The sequence below is a fragment of the Neophocaena asiaeorientalis genome, unplaced genomic scaffold (assembly GCF_003031525.2).
Source record: "Neophocaena asiaeorientalis asiaeorientalis breed wild unplaced genomic scaffold, Neophocaena_asiaeorientalis_V1.1 scaffold147, whole genome shotgun sequence".
Lineage (NCBI taxonomy): Eukaryota > Metazoa > Chordata > Mammalia > Artiodactyla > Phocoenidae > Neophocaena > Neophocaena asiaeorientalis.
In genome coordinates, this window is record NW_020173758.1 from 3,823,572 (window position 1) to 3,840,076 (window position 16,505).

The 16,505-nt window shown below is 33.5% G+C and overlaps 2 protein-coding genes across 3 annotated transcripts in view; both read right to left on the reverse strand.

The window, feature by feature from the left end:
- DPYD (dihydropyrimidine dehydrogenase) overlaps positions 1–16,505 on the reverse strand; it is a 793,614-nt gene that overhangs the window by 664,566 nt on the left and 112,543 nt on the right. The gene's annotated exons all lie outside the window — the stretch shown is intronic.
- Positions 9,118–9,834, reverse strand: LOC112403640 (cytochrome c-like). The gene is given in 2 exon segments (XM_024751227.1): positions 9,118–9,414; positions 9,417–9,834. Coding segments are annotated over 2 exon segments (321 nt in total). The 5' UTR covers positions 9,591–9,834; the 3' UTR covers positions 9,118–9,267.

A 16,505-nucleotide genomic window follows, 5' to 3' on the forward strand; every position in this document is an offset into this window, starting at 1 on the left:
ATCTTTTGCCCATTTTTTAATCAGGTTGCTTGTTTTATTATCATTGAGTTTTAAGAGTTCATTGTATATTTTGAGTAAAAGTCCTTTATCTAATATGTATTTTGAAAATATTTTCCCAGTATGTGACTTGTCTTCTTATTCTGTTGGCAGTGTCTTTGCAGAGAAAATTTTTAATTTTAATGAGGTCCAGATTATCAACCTTTCTTTCACAGATCATGCCTTGGTATTGTATTTAAAAGTTATCAGTGACTCAAGATCACCTGTGTTTTCTCCTATGTTCTGGGAATTTTCTAGTTTTGCATTCTACATTTAAGTCTATGATCCACTTTGAGTTAATTTTTGTGAAGGCTGTAAGGTCTGTGTTTATATTCATTTTTATGCACGTGGATGTCCAGTTGTTCCAGCCCCATTTATTGAAAAGACTATCCAGTATCCATCATATTGCCTTTGATCCTTGGTCAAAGATGAGTTGACTATATTTGTATGGGTCTGTTTCTGGGCTACCTATTCTGTTCCATTTATCTGTCTGTTCTATAGCCAATACTACACCACAATATTGTAGCTAGAATATCTTAAAATTGGGTAGTGTAAATTCTCTGACTTTGTTCTCCTTCAATATTGTACTGGCTATTCTGGATCTTTTACCTCTCTGCATAAACTTTAGAATCAGTTTGTCAATATCCACAAAATAACTTGCTAGGATTTTGACTAGGATTGTATTGAAGCTAAAGATCAACTTGGGAAGAACTGATATCTTAAGAAAACTGAGACTTCCTATCAAGGAACATGGAATCTCTCCATTTATTTAGTTTTTCTTTGATTTTGTCCATTGGAGTTTCATAGTTTTCTTCATATAGATCTTACATATATTTTGTTAGATTTATACCTAAGTATTTCATTTTGGGGGTTGCTGATGTAAATCATAATGTGTTTTGAATTTCACATTCCAATTGCTCATTGTTGGTATGAGAAAAACAATTGATTTTTGTTTATTAACCATGTATCTTGCCACCTTGATATAATGCTTATTATATATCAGGAGGTTTTCTTGTCAATATTCCGGGAGGGTTTTTTGTCAATGTTTTTCAGATTTTCCACATAGACAATCATGTCATCTGTGAACAAATACAGTTTTATTTCTACCTTCTCAATCTGTATACCTTTTATTTCCTTTTCTTGTTTTATGCATTAGTTAGGACTTCCAATACGGTATTAAAAAGGAGTGTTAAGAGCGGACATTCTTGCTTTGTTCTGAATCTTGTCAGATAGATCTTTTTATTTGGGTCTTTTTTTCTTTTTTGTTATTTAAAATAATGATGTATGCATCCATGATCTTTTTTCTTTTTATTTATTAAAAAAATTTTTTTTATTGAAGTATAGTTGAGTTACTATATCATTTAATTTTCCAGTGTAAGACTGTGTATATGTTAATTCCAGATTCCTAATTTATCCCTCCCACCACCTCCCTTTCCCCTTTGGGAAAGTTTGTTTTCTATGTCTGTGAGTCTCTTTCTGTTTTGGAAATAAGTTCATTTGTGTCTCTTTTTTCCTTTTAGATTCCACATATAAGTGATATCATATGATATTTGTCTTTCCAGGTCTGGCTTACTTCACTTAGGATGATAATCTCTAGGTCTATCCATGTTGCTGCAAATGGCATTATTACATTCTTTTATGGCTGAGTAATATTCAATTATATAAAGTCCAAATAATCTACCATGTTACATATTTATGAGGATATAAAATATAAAACTTAGTTAAGGAATTTATTCATATCCTAAATAGACTGTTTGGAAATTTGTGTAAATATACTTCTATGCAACATCATATATAAAATGTATTTATTGTTATATATAAGCAGATAAAAATAATAAATAATAAGAGGTATACAATAATTTGGCATGTTTAGATAATCTTAAGCTTGCTCATATATTTATAGATTGCAAATAGTATGTATTAGTATTGATATAGTCAAGATATCTTTCTGGAATAACTATATCATCTATAGAAATACATGTGACAAAAATATTTATCATGACCCTTAAAAGCAGGTAAATATTTTGATGGAAATACTGAAAGAACAATCAATTCTATAAAAATTTCAAGTGAGCAGAATAATCCTGAAGAAATATGAATTGCAAGACAAGTCTTGTATTACTACCAAATAAAAATAGACTTTCATTTTAATGGAATGACCGAACCTAAGCAATGATTCTCAGGCTTCAATTAATGGTTCTAACTGGTTCAAACTTGCTACCTAATGCTTTTTAATTATTTAATATATTTTACTCATATGCAATCATTTAACTATAATTATATGTCAAAACTAGTAATTTATTTCTTTACAATGAAAAAATTTCTTATCCTTGTTTCACTATTAAAAAGAAAAAATCTGATTCCTCAAACAGCTTTTTCATCCAAACTGTTTAAATTTCAATATAGTTCTTAGCCCTGGGTGAGAAATGTCTCAAGCAATATTCCCTTACAGAATATGAAATTATAAGCAACATCTAAGGGGATGAAGGAAGAAATGAAATATGAAGGAAAAATATGACAATGACAAATATAATACCAGTAAGTAATTTAACCTTATTGTAAATCATTTTTCTTACCTATCTAAAAAAAAAAAAAAAAAAGAAACATTGCTCTAAACTCTCCTCAAAGATAGAGGGAGAAACTGGCAGGATAATTGGTTTGTAAACACAGCACAGATATCAACTAAAAGTATCACCTATGATGTCCAACGACAGACACCCATTTCCACTAAAACTTGATGGAAGTTGACGTTATGGAAGACTTCTAAATAAAATGACTATTATTATTTCTTCTATTTGCCAGCCAAAGTAATGGCCCTTAAAATGGGAAAGAGCTATAGGGCTAAAAGTTAGGACATGTACTAAATTAACTAAATTTCTTAGAAGGTTTCTTGGAAGATATTAGGAAGGTTGAAATTTAAACATCAGGAGCATTTTTTTAAAGAGTACAGAGTATCCCATATGGCCTCTCATTGAATCCTAGAAAAAACTTCTTTGTGCACTAGAAGAAAAATATTTATTCATGATTCACTGATTTATTAAGTAAATATTGATTGATTAAATTTTAAAATAGAGGCAATTCCTCAGAGAGTCTCATGGGTACAAAACCTTATAAAGGAGTTAAATGGACAAAAAACACATCACAATGAATATTTTCCAATAAATATCAGCTAGCATGTATGTACTTTAGTAGATGCCATGATTCTTCATCCATTTATAAAAATAATTGATAAACTATTATATCACAACGTTGAATTTTCATAGGTACCTCACTGTGGTTAACTAGTGTCAAACCGGAGAGTAACATTATACTGTTTCATAATGTACATGGTTCTTCAACCACAAGCATAACAGATTAATGCTAACTGATTCAGTGGCATTGACATGGATACCTCAAGTTGCCTGCATATTGGTGACTTTACAATTGCAACTGACAATTTAATTCTTAATCATGCCTGTTCACTTGCATGAGTAATCCAGGAAATGTAACTTATTCAGTTTCAAGGAACAGCCCAGAAACTAGGAGATATGACACCTCAGTAAATGTTCTAAGTCACACTTATTAATAACAGTGGAAGAGCTTCATAATATTTTTACTATTAATCAGAGAAAATCACAAATTCATAATATATGTACCAAACAATTCTTTGAAATTTATTTTAATTGGTTTATGTCAAGTTTGCTCTTAACGAGGGGTCAGTGAACTATGACCCATGGGACAAATCCAGCTGGCTGCCAACTTCCATAAATAAAATTTCATTAGAACACAGCCACAACAATGCAGCCACACCCGTTGGATGACATATTGTCTATGTGGGTGCATTTGCACTATACCAGCACAACTGAATAGTTCCAATTAGAGACCATATGACCCAGAAAGCTGAAGATACTATCCAGACTTCTACATAAACTGTTTGCTTACTTCTGCTTTAGACTATCAAATTACCATGTTCTGTTTCTTTAAGCAACAAATTCAGAAAAAGTAAATCTAACCAGTTAGCTATCTTCACCAATTGTCAGAATGGGATACATTTTTTCTTCCCAAAAAATAGAGTAAACACAAACACTCTCGATGGATAGAATTCAGTATACATCACAATAACCTGTAGAAATAATAGATAAGAAAGGGTAGAAATCTTCTTTTAAATGTAGTGTGCTGATATATGAGAAATGGTAAATAGAAAAACTAAACTGCAATGTATATCTTCTAGAAGAGAAGACTATTACAGAAAAAAAATAGAATCAGCTGTTGTGTTATATGTGGAATGAACCTAAATTAATTAGAATGAGCAATAACAAAATATACCAATGTACTTATAAACAATAATGAATTATCTATAAACCCATTCTATTATTCTTCTTAAATTGTAGAAAATGCCAAATATAATTACAAAATACATATTCAAAACATGTAAACCACTAATTTTCCACTTGTAAAAGCCTGATTCAAAAAGCAATTTACTTTATGGTTTACTTAAGCTTTGTAACTACATTAAAATATGATAGTATATACACAACAGCTTGTTAACAAGATTATCATAACATTAAAATCATAATGGGGCACTTCAATTACGGATACTTAAAATTAAAGCTAATCCTCACAGTACCAATTTTTATCTCCTAAATAATTTTAGCTATTAGCTGCTCATTCAAAGTCTGTATCTAAAATGATAAGCATTCTAGAGTAAGACAGCTCTGTACTTTTCTTTGGTAGCAAAACAAAAGCTGTATCCTTTCTCTGTAGTCTTTAACCCACAGTCTTTTGCTACAAAAGGAAAAATGCAATTTTTTTTTTACCTTAGTTAAGTACTATTTATTTATGTTGTTGCTAATGTTGTTGTTTTAAATAGTAACTTCTAATATAATAATACATATTTTCTGTTTTGGTTTTATCGTTCTAAATGTATCAAGTTGTCATAAAATAGCAGTTACAATAGTAATTTGATTTTTTTCTGTAAATATTTCTTTTAAGAACATATTGTCTAGTTACACAGTGGGCACCAGGTTGAAAGAACCAATGCTCAGATTAATGAATATGGTAATGCATTTTATAAGTATATAACTGTATCAAGTCATGCCTGATTTACTTGTGCTGCTGTTTCCCCAAATTTATAATTAATAAGTATGCAATCACTTCTCACACTCAAATTCTAATTAAAGTTCAAAGTAGAGGGCTTCCTTGGTGGCACAGTAGTTGGGAGTCTGCCTGCCAATGCAGGGGACACAGGTTCGAGCCCTGGTCTGGGAAGATCCCACATGCCACAAAGCAACTAAGCCCGTGTGCCACAACTACTGAGCCTGCGCGTCTGGAGCCTGTGCTCCGCAACGGGAGAGGCCCCCGCTCACCACAACTGGAGAAAGCCCTCACACAGAAACGAAGACCCAACACAGCGAAAAATAAATAAATACCTTAATTTAAAAAAAAAAAAAGTTCAAAGTAGAGGAAAACAGTAAATTAACATAGCTCCTAATTCATATATGCCAATTGCTACCAAATCCATAAATAATCCACAAGTATGAGGTATATATTTGGTTTTATTAAACATTAGTGAAAATTAATATAGAACTTTTCTTCTACCTCCCTTGAATGGTGAAAAAATTAAACTATCTTTGGCCCATTTGAAACTGAATGACAAATCTTGCTTTCACTCATCCCTGAAATGAATGAAAGTAACATTCTTAAGTTATGCAGTAAACAGATAATACCAAATGTATGTGTGTGTGCATACATGTGTGCACATTTGCACACATATGTGTAAACTGTGTGTATACATATGTATTCATAGTACACAAATTACATTAACTTAATTACACAGAATATATAATCAAATGCAGTTAATTACATATATTTTTACATAATCATTTTCCTAATGCTTAACCTACATTTTCTAAGCTGCATTTCAATAGTGTTATTAAAGTAGTTCCATCACATCATTATCTAGAAAAAGTGATGGTGTGCTTTTGTCTTTATATTTTATAAAATTTGAAGATATTCAGCCTGGTTGCCCTCTTTCTATGTTAGGTGACAGAAACCATAGACACGTGCTTATGTGCATAGTAGAGTGTGTGCCTCGCTCTAACAGAAATGATAAAGACAAGATATTCTCCTCTGCATGGAAGAAAAGAGGATACTCTTGTAACCTACTTAATGGGGGCGGAGGGTAGGGTGTGTCTTCCAGAGATTCCTGCTGATCCATTTAGCGAAAAAAAAAAACTTGCAGAAATATAATTATTATAGGATCAAGAAATATGATTAAAATAGAAAGCTTACACATTGCTTCTGCATCCAATTTCACAGGTCAAACTTTGCATGTAGTTAAAACACACATACACACACATGGGCATTTATAATTACCTTTATTTTTGTAAACTTTGAAAACAAAAATATGTTACTAATATTGAATATGTAATCACTGATCATTATATAACATTCAGGATTTTAAACAATTTGTGTTTACTTTTCATACCATTAAACAACCTGCTGATTTCATTAGAAATATTTTAATAATTTCTCATTTTATTTATTTTATACTTCTCTTCAGCACCACTTCAAATTTTCTCATGCCTTAGATTTGTTTTCTAAACTACTTATTCAATTCACTATTCATAACTATTTAGGTTGCCTTCTCTTCCCCCTCATCTTTTTTTACCATCATAAAAGAATTTCATTGAAAGTTGTGCATAAAACTGTAATTCTAACAGATATGTCTAAAAAGCAAATGGATCTCCAAACTTCAAATGCTGTCAAACTGCAAGATTTCCTTGACTGGGACAGGGAGATTCATATAGAGATAGAAATAAAGATAGAAATTAATAGAGATAGAGTACATATATATGGACATATATATATATACAAACACACATTTCTGCATATAATATATATATACACATACACACACAAACTTATCTACAAGTGTAAAGTTAAGTAGGATAGTGATAATATTCTTATCTTCAAGTCTTATTCAGATGGCCAAATTACTCATAGAGACAGTCTTTTACTTCAATTCATGTAGAAGTACCAGTTAAAGAAATACCAGTGTAGTTTAACCATTATGCTTAGCAAGGGATGCAAAATTAATATAACTAAAACAATAAGCAACTAAAACAATATGTAGGTACCAGGAGTAACACATCCCTTAGATCAGATGGCAAACAGCCTCAGTACCACTAGATATTAACAGAGGAATGAAATTAAAGTTGTACTTTATAAACTAACACATCTAGAAGGAAAAACTGAAAAATACTTCTTTTTTTTTTTTTTTAATACTTCTTTTTAATGTCTTTGAATCCCTCTTCAGACCTCACTCTTTCAATGAAAAGTTTAGATTGCTATTTATATTCCTTCTACCTCTCAAAGTCTAAAGTAAAGCAATAGCTTTAAAGGATTTTTACCTTTCAACTTAAATGATATTTAAAATGTACTGTATCCCTTAAAATTATTTTCCTAATTTACATAGTTATACTTTCAGTTTTAACTCTGGATACATAGCTGGGTTTATGGTACACCTACAATTACTATTACACGCACCAGAAAAAAAGCCAAGAACATAAAATGTGCAACTCAACATCACCATCTAGTGACAGAATTCCTAACACGTGACAAAGCTGAGCAAAAAGGAATAGATTTCAGAGATATAATGCCCTGGTAGTTTATCTTTAGAATAATCACCAAATGTAACAGCTCTCACTGAATATGTATGGCTCTACAAATAAAATACTAACCCTTAATTGGCTATGTCTTACTCTAAAATGTAATTTATATTCTTACCATAGAGGTATATTCACAGATCTCACCAATCTATATTTTTGTGTATTAAGTCATTATCAGAAAGCTTCATATAGTTTTTTACATTTTTTTCTTAATGAACTATATTCTATATGTAACTTTTCTTTCAGATTTTGACACCCCATTTTCTTAAGTTATTCAACTGAAGTACCGTCCAATTTCATTATTTCTACTACACATGGCCCACTACTGCCTTGGGAAGTAAAAAGGTGACAAAGAGACACAACGTTTTTTAAAAAGGTCCCACTTTTCCCCTTGATGTTTAGAAATGATTACAGGGACTATGACAGGTGCAAAATATAATACAGTAATCAAATCACTTTGGTATGATAAGAGGGTTGAACTGGCAGAGATAAGGGGAAAAAATGAAAAGAAATTGAGAGTTTCACCTCTAAATTCACTATTATCATACTATAGACAGAGATTTCACCTGGAGATGATACATTTTTTTCTGTCCTTGAAATTTTTTCATGTCATCATTTTCAGAAATCCTGTACAGTATTTCCACACAGCCATGGAACTACAATGGACTCTATAAGTTAGATAAAAAATATTCCCTCTGGCATTCTACATTCTAAGACCACACCGAAGTTTTCCAGTCAATTCCATTATGTATGACATATGTAATTTATTTGAAATAAGCACTATACACCATTCAATGGAAATAATGTATACAAACATTGTAATACTTTGTATCTTCTTAGTTTCATAAATTACAAAGCATTCTCTCCTACATTATTGTTGTTCTTCATATCAATCCTATTAAGCTTTTAATCCTATCTTATAAAAAAGACTAAAAAAGACTAATTTATCTAAAATCACAGTTGGAGTCTAAAATCTGATTTTTGCCACTTATCCAAGATTTTGTATCTTATTTTATTCTTCCCATTTTTGCTTCTTACTTCATTATTTTTCTTTTTTTCTTTTATTTTTTTTAGATGGAGAATTTTAATTAAATTGGCATAGTTAAGACCAAAAAGGGAAAGTGGACATTGTCAGTGTATCTTCAGCCCTTGCCTTAACGGGCGAATGAACACAACTTGAAACACAGGTGACTCTTGCTGGTCTATGAGACAGTGAAGGGAGCTTCTCAATATTTAAATATATTAATATAACCAGTTATAGAAATCTAAATATAAAACCAATCTCCTATAGGGTTTGAGAAGGCATTCACCATATCCCTGAAAAGTTTAACATTCCTTATTCAAGTTTAATCATCTCTTTAGAAAGGGAAAACAGTGATAGTACTTGTTGAACCAGAATTACTATCAAAATTCAAAAAGCTGACCATATTTATTTAGCCACAAGCCAATCTTATTTAAATCAGGACAGAAATATTACATCAGCCATTCATGATCTGAATTCTAGTGTATGAGATCAATTTAAATATGGTACACATAAAAAGTCATGAGACATTTGTTTCATAATAAATAAGGCAGTGGCCAACTATAACTCATTAGTAGCTTTCTTGAGATAAGCTATCAAGTCTGCCCTTTCTCCCTTCTTCTTAATGCCAGCAAAGATCATTTTTGTTCCAGAGATGTACTTCTTGGGATTCTCCACATACTCCATCAGCGTCTCCTCTCCCCAGAGGTGATGCCTTCGTTCTTGTTGGCATCTGTGTAAGAGACTCCGACAGCCTGTCCTGCCTTTCGCCCAAACAGAACACGGAGATTTGGCCCGGTCTTGTGCTTGCCTCCCTTTTCCACAGTATGGCACTGGGCACACTTCTGAACAAAAATCTTCTTGCCCTTCTCAACATCACCCATTATTAAATCGTTCTTTCTCCGTGCACGACTCAGAGGTTCCCGCTCGCAAGCCGAACGTCCCGCTCTCTAATCACAAGAACACGCCGGTCCGCGCCTACGTACCTCATTATTTTTCTAATCATTCATAATATGCTCCCATTATAGAAAATTTAGAACAGAAAATTATAAGCCTGAGAAATGTGTAAGCCCACCATTCAGATATAATATATTTTGCTGTATTTTATTCCTATCTTTTTTCTCTTTATTCTTTATATTCAATGGAGATCATGTTCTACATGTAATTTTGTTTCCTGGTATTTTTCAGTGAACATGATGATACTCGTGTCACCCAAAAACACTGTGTTAAAGATCATTTTAATATCCAGATATAACTAAATATGCCACAATTTACCATTATGTATATATATTTATTGATATACCATATATATTATTTTATATTCTAGAAACTTCATTTTCTTATTATTTCCTTAATAGTAGACAATTAGATTCTACTCAATTTGTTTACTGTTATATTCTATAATTTGAGAAACAGTTTCAGATTGTCCATAATGTCTATGTCTTGTGCATAGTATATTTCATGAAGTTAAATTTATATGAAAAGGGGTATGTTTGTTTCAAGGTTCTTAGTACTTATTGGTACACTCCCTTCCTTAAATGTAAAAGTAATTTCAATTGCTCTTGATCTCTGAGAATGGGACAATGGCTCTTACCATTCCATCTCCAGCACTCAAAAATCTCCTCCTCGCTGAACTGCAGTAACGTCAATAACCAAGAATTAGTACTTTTTATGTAATTTATATTTTGCTTGCCATTAGAGTTGAATATTTAAGGGTTTCTTAATCATACTTTGCCAATTAACCACTAAGTTCCTAAATTTTTTTGCATCTCTTACACACATGGCAATACAGAACACTGATGTTGTCTTCAAATTTTGTGATTTTTTTCGATATACAGAAGCTTTTTTTTTTTGCGTTACGCGGGCGTCTCACTGCTGTGGCCTCTCCCGTTGCGGAGCACAGGCTCCGGACGCACAGGCTCAGCGGCCATGGCTCACGGGCCCAGCCGCTCCGCGGCATGTGGGATCTTCCCGGAACGGGGCACGAACCCGTGTCCCCTGAATCGGCAGGTGGACTCCCAACCACTGCACCACCAGGGAAGCCCCAGAAGCTTTTTTAATGCAGTCAAAGCTTAGTTATTTCCTCAACTACTGTTTGGATTATTATCTCTTTCCCCATCTAAACCTCAGAGATAGTCACTTTCATAGTTTATTGGACTGTGGCTGTCTCATTTATTTATTTTAGCTCTTTAATATACACGAAACTTCCTTTAATACCCGTGAGGTGAAAATATAAGATGATTTCTTTTTTCTAAACAGCAAAACAACTGTCTCTTATACCATTTGCCGAGCAATTCAACATGTCCTGGATGATTGGGGTACTCTAATATAACTACCTCATAGGATCTTCATAGAATAGGTAATACACAGTAAAGTTCACAAATTTCCATCTTTATCTTAAAACTGACCATATTACTAAATTCTTTTATTAATTTCTAGAGTGTTTTTGTCGTTAATTCCATAGAGATTTCTACATACAAGTCATGTCTTTAGAAAATAATAGTCACCTTGTCTCCTCCATATCATATTTGTTAATTTTGGTTTTATATCCATTACTATGTTCTGATTTCAGTTTTACTCTTCATTTTTTGAGAGTGTGCATGATGTGTATGTGTGATGTGTGTGAACGTGGTTTATCCTTACCCTAGACTCTCCTTTGATGATAATTCCATCAGTGAGAGAAAGGTGAATGTCATGTTAGCAACTCAAAAACATCCCTCTGGGGCGATGCTGTCCAAACCATAGCCACTAACCACATGCAACAATTTACATTTAAATTAATAAAAATTAAATAAAATTAAACATTCAGTTCTTCAGTTACACTAGCCACAGTTCAAGTGCTCAGACACACCATATCAGAGTCCCAATTTATTCTGTTGGAGAAAGTTATTTAAAATGTTTAAATCCCGGGCTTCCCTGGTGGCGCAGTGGTTGAGAGTACGCCTGCTGGTGCAGGGGACACAGGTTCGTGCCCCGGTCCGGGAAGGTCCCACATGCCGCGGAGCGGCTGGGCCCGTGAGCCATGGCTGCTGAGCCTGCGCGTCCGGAGCCTGTGCTCCGCAACGGGAGAGGCCACAACAGTGAGAGGCCCACGTACCGGAAAAAAAAGTTTAAATCCCAAAATATGTTTCTCTCTGACACACATTTTCCTAAACCAAGTATTTTCTTAGGCATCTGGTTAGATTCTCCTTTCTGATTCCAGGCACTATCATTCGAAATCAGATGCTTTCCCATGGCTACAAATATAAATATACTTAACAAATCCCAGGCTGCAACCTCCAGTCTTTTTCCTGAGTTGCAGAGTTGTATTTTCCTTTGCCTACTGCAAATTTACACATGAGTTTACCATAGCTATCTCAAATTCATCTGAAAACTAAAATCATCTTACTTAATCCTCCTCTTCTTTTCTCTTTCCCTATCTCAATTAATGTATATCCAAATACTCAAAATAAAAACATTTGAGTTTAAACTTACACAGTGCTGTATGTCAATTATATCTCAATAAAACTGGAAGGGAAAAAAAGTTGAATACAAAGTCAAAAAAATTTTTTTGACTTGCCCTTGATAAATGTCCTTCTTATTTTTTATCTTTATCAATAATTCAACAAATAATTATTATGTACCTAATATGCTAATACTATGGTAAGGCTAAGAATACAAAGGAGAGCAAAATAGCAATCCTCCTACCCTCATGAGATTTACTATCTAGTAGGATACACACAAAAATTAGACTTTATTCTGAAAGCATAAGAAAACTTTAAAAGGTTTTAAACAGAGCAACAGAGATTAAATCAAGTTTTTAATATATTGAGGCTATTAAGTCACAGAGTCTCATCAGATCTACCTTCTAAATATTTCTAAATTTCTCAAACACACTCTCCTCTGTTGACCTCTATACCCTTCTACCTTTATCTTAGTGGGGTCACTGATTTCTCTACATCTCTCATTCCCTCCACTGTACCCTCTACTCTACTGCCAAAACAAACTTTTGAATTATTTTTTCCCAGTCTGGGTATGAGTTAAAACCTAATAAAATACTTGTTTCATTTAGCCAGCACATTCCAGAGTAGGCTGTATCCCCTTACACGTTTTAAATAGCCGGCCACAGGTTCTCACATCCAGGATTAGATCCTCACATCTGGGATCAGGAAGAAGCACCGGAGGGGTCTAAAATGATTCCTGAGCTGGGACACTGATGAAAGAACAGGCCCAAGATTGCTTGGCAAAGACTGCCCACGAACAGGGATTGGATGAGATGACAGAGAACTGAGTAAGGGCAGAGACCTCTCTTTTTTGTTCTAAGCTCATAGCAGTAGTAGAACCTTAATAAATGAGGAGGTAATACCCAACTTGATGATAAGGCCCAACCAAGGCAGCCACACAATGTCACTCTTCAGATTCAGTCCAGTTTTGCTCCACCTTCTCCAGACTACAGACAAACTCAGGAGGAGGGTACCACTGCGGGTGCCCAGAGCCACCTGAGGGCTGCTGCAGAGGTTAAGTTAGTGAGAAAAAAAGAATGTTCAATAGCCAAGCTATGTCATGCCCATGGACCAAGAGAAAAAATGCCATGTCATTTTTGGGATCAGGGAAACAACTCAAGTGCTGAGGCTCTGAGTCTTCACATCAGGCATTTGATTTTTGTATCTGTCTCCCCAACTAGGCCATTAGCCCCTTGAGGGCAGAGATTCCCTTATTCATATCTGTAACCCCATTACCTGGTGTATTACAGAAACACAATAAATGTTTATTAAATAAATGAATGATTGTATCTATCCCCACATTGTATTTTCTTACCCTATTAGAATTCTAAAAAGCTGTAAAATAATCTTCATAGTTTTATCAATATATTTAATCCTGTCACCCTTCCTTAAAAACCACAATCACTCCTTGAAGTAATTTAAAGTATCTATCCTGGCAAGCTAGACTCTATGTAACTGACCTCTAGAATATGGTAACAAACACATTTCCAACAAGCCTCCTGAGACCAGCCCCTGAACTAACTGAAATTGTTGGCAAATTATTCATATTTGTCTCCCACTGCCCCCTCTCACACCCTGAAATTCTGAATAGTTCCCACCATCCCTGCCAACCTCGTACTGCTTTATTTATACCCAAGGATTCTTGGTATATAAGGAGAGATATTACTGACCAAATAATTCTGCCTATGTGAGTTTTGCAGGAAAACATACATTCAAAAAAGCTTTGTAATGAGGTGGATAGACCTAGAGTCTGTCATACAGAGTGAAGTAAGTCAGAAAGAGAGAGACAAATACCATATGTTAACACATATATATGGAATTTAAGAAAAAAAAATGTCATGAAAAACCTAGGGGTGAAACAGGAATAAAGACACAGACTTACTAGAGAATGGACTTGAGGCTATGGGGAGGGGGAAGGGTAAACGGTGACAAAGCGAGAGAGAGGCATAGACATATATACACTACCAAACGCAAGGTAGATAGCTAGTGGGAAGCAGCCGCATAGCACAGGGAGATCAGCTCGGTGCTTTGTGACCGCCTGGAGGGGTGGGATAGGGAGGGTGGGAGGGAGGGAGACGCAAGCGGGAAGAGATATGAGAACATATGTATATATATAACTGATTCATTTTGTTGTGAAGCTGAAACTAACATACCATTGTAAAGCAATTATACTCCAATAAAGATGTTAAAATGAAAAAAAAAAAAAAGAAAGAAAGAAAAGTTACACACAAACAAATACATACAAAAACACCATAAAGATACTTTGTGATTTGACAAACAGCAATAATAACCTCTTTACTATTTGCTGGAGATACGTAATATTAAAAAAACTACCTTTACTGTAAAAAAAAAAAAAAAAAAAAACTTGAAAAAAATTTGCTCTACGTCAGACCACTTTACTGTTCTTGAAATACATCTTGCCCCTTTGTTCAATACCTTTCCCTCTACCTGTAAAACTGGCCATATTCAAGGCCTATATCAAATTTCTTATCCTCTCCATGGTATTTTTTGATTTGACACTCTTCATGTAAGACAATAAAAATGATCATAGATGAGAGAACAATTAATTTTTGCCCCTTGATGCATTCTCCTTTTATACTATTAGTCACATAACATTATAACTTTTTGTTTATATGCTTCCATAGTCTCACATATAAAGAATGAGCTCCTGCTGTATTTTCTAAAGGCAAAAACCAGAAGTTTTTTAAAAAGTGCTAGGCCCACAGTACACTAAACTGTTGAATGCTTTTGGTAACAAGATTATTTAGTTGTGTTTAGTGAATCTAAAGATTATGAGTGTGTGTGTGTATGTGTAAAATATCTGCCAATGTAAACAAAGTACATTACACAGCCATATGATTAAATGCTGATTTAAATTATCTAGCCTATTGCTTTATCTCATAGCATGGATGGTTGAGAGGTTACTCCAATCAGGTAATACTTGTTTTTCTCATTAATTCATCTCTACTTTTTGAAAAGCAGAATTTTCAAAGATGGCAAGTATTACAAAATTTGGCAGAATTTTATAATCTCTTCCAACACAGTTCTCCCATAATTCAATTTGTTTTTTTCTTGATGATGAATTTTCTATACTAATTACATCCTTCCCTTGTTCATTGTATTTCCCTCACTCACACCCATTTTCATTCACATTGCCCCTTTGCAATTCTTTCTATGTTTTTGGCCTTTTATTCAAAGCTTCAGAGCTGGCATTCTCTTTGTCTTCCTTTGGGTCTATGGGTTTACTTCAAACTGAATAGATATAAAAATACAGAGAATAACTGTACAGTTCTAAATAAATATTGATGTTATGCTTAACATATTCAAAGTTATTACAATAAACATTTACAAAAATGATGTTTTCAATTTATACCTGTGGTAGTTTCAGGTAGAGGATAAAGAATATATTGAAAAACAGCAGTTCAGTCATAACTTCTGCATTGGCCTTTTCCACAATACATTTTACTCTTTATTTTAAATTTACGACTATTTTCAATAACTTTTACTTTCTGAGAATGTCCACTTGCATTGTATATAGATACAAACTCTCTATTGTGGACTCAGTTTTATTTTTCCCTCTTTTTTATTAGTAAAGACATTAACAATAAAATAGGCTCACTTGCTCCAGCTGGTAATTTCTCAATACTAGTAATATATTATTCCTCTTTTTGTGACATCATAATCATCCATATAGAAGTACCATGTATCTTTGTGTAGAAGCTACTGTTTCCATTAAATTTAATTACCTCCCCCTGTGGTTTTAAATAGAAGTGGCTTCAAAATGAGGGCAGCTTCTATTAAATTTAATTACTTTCCCCTGCTGCTTGCATGGTAAAAGGGAGGTCACTAAATGAGAGCAGCTTCTAGCCTAAAGTATATGGTAACTGTGTGCCAGCAATAACAAAATTGTGCCCAAAATACCCTTCTAGGGAGCTTCACAGGTTTATCCTTTCTCCTATTTAAAATTTTTTCTTTAGCCTTAATTTAAGCCCTTAAAAAATGAGCATGGATAGAAGCAGATATATTTTAAAAATCAATTTTAGTTTCACAGGCTAAATCAAGGCAAATATACTATTTCTGTACAAATATACTGGAAATTATCCCACTCAAAGGTTCAAGCTCAGAACTTTTAAGATTAACATCATTTGTTGTCGTTTCTCCAGCTGTAAGGATGCTAAGTTTTATTCTTCACACATTTTCAATGCCTAGTAAAAGCCTTCATTGATTCTGATCAGATGGATTTAAAGACTGCTTCCTAAAAGTTATTAAAAAGGTATTAAGTTTAGGGAGATTTCAGAAAAATATTCAGAAATAGTA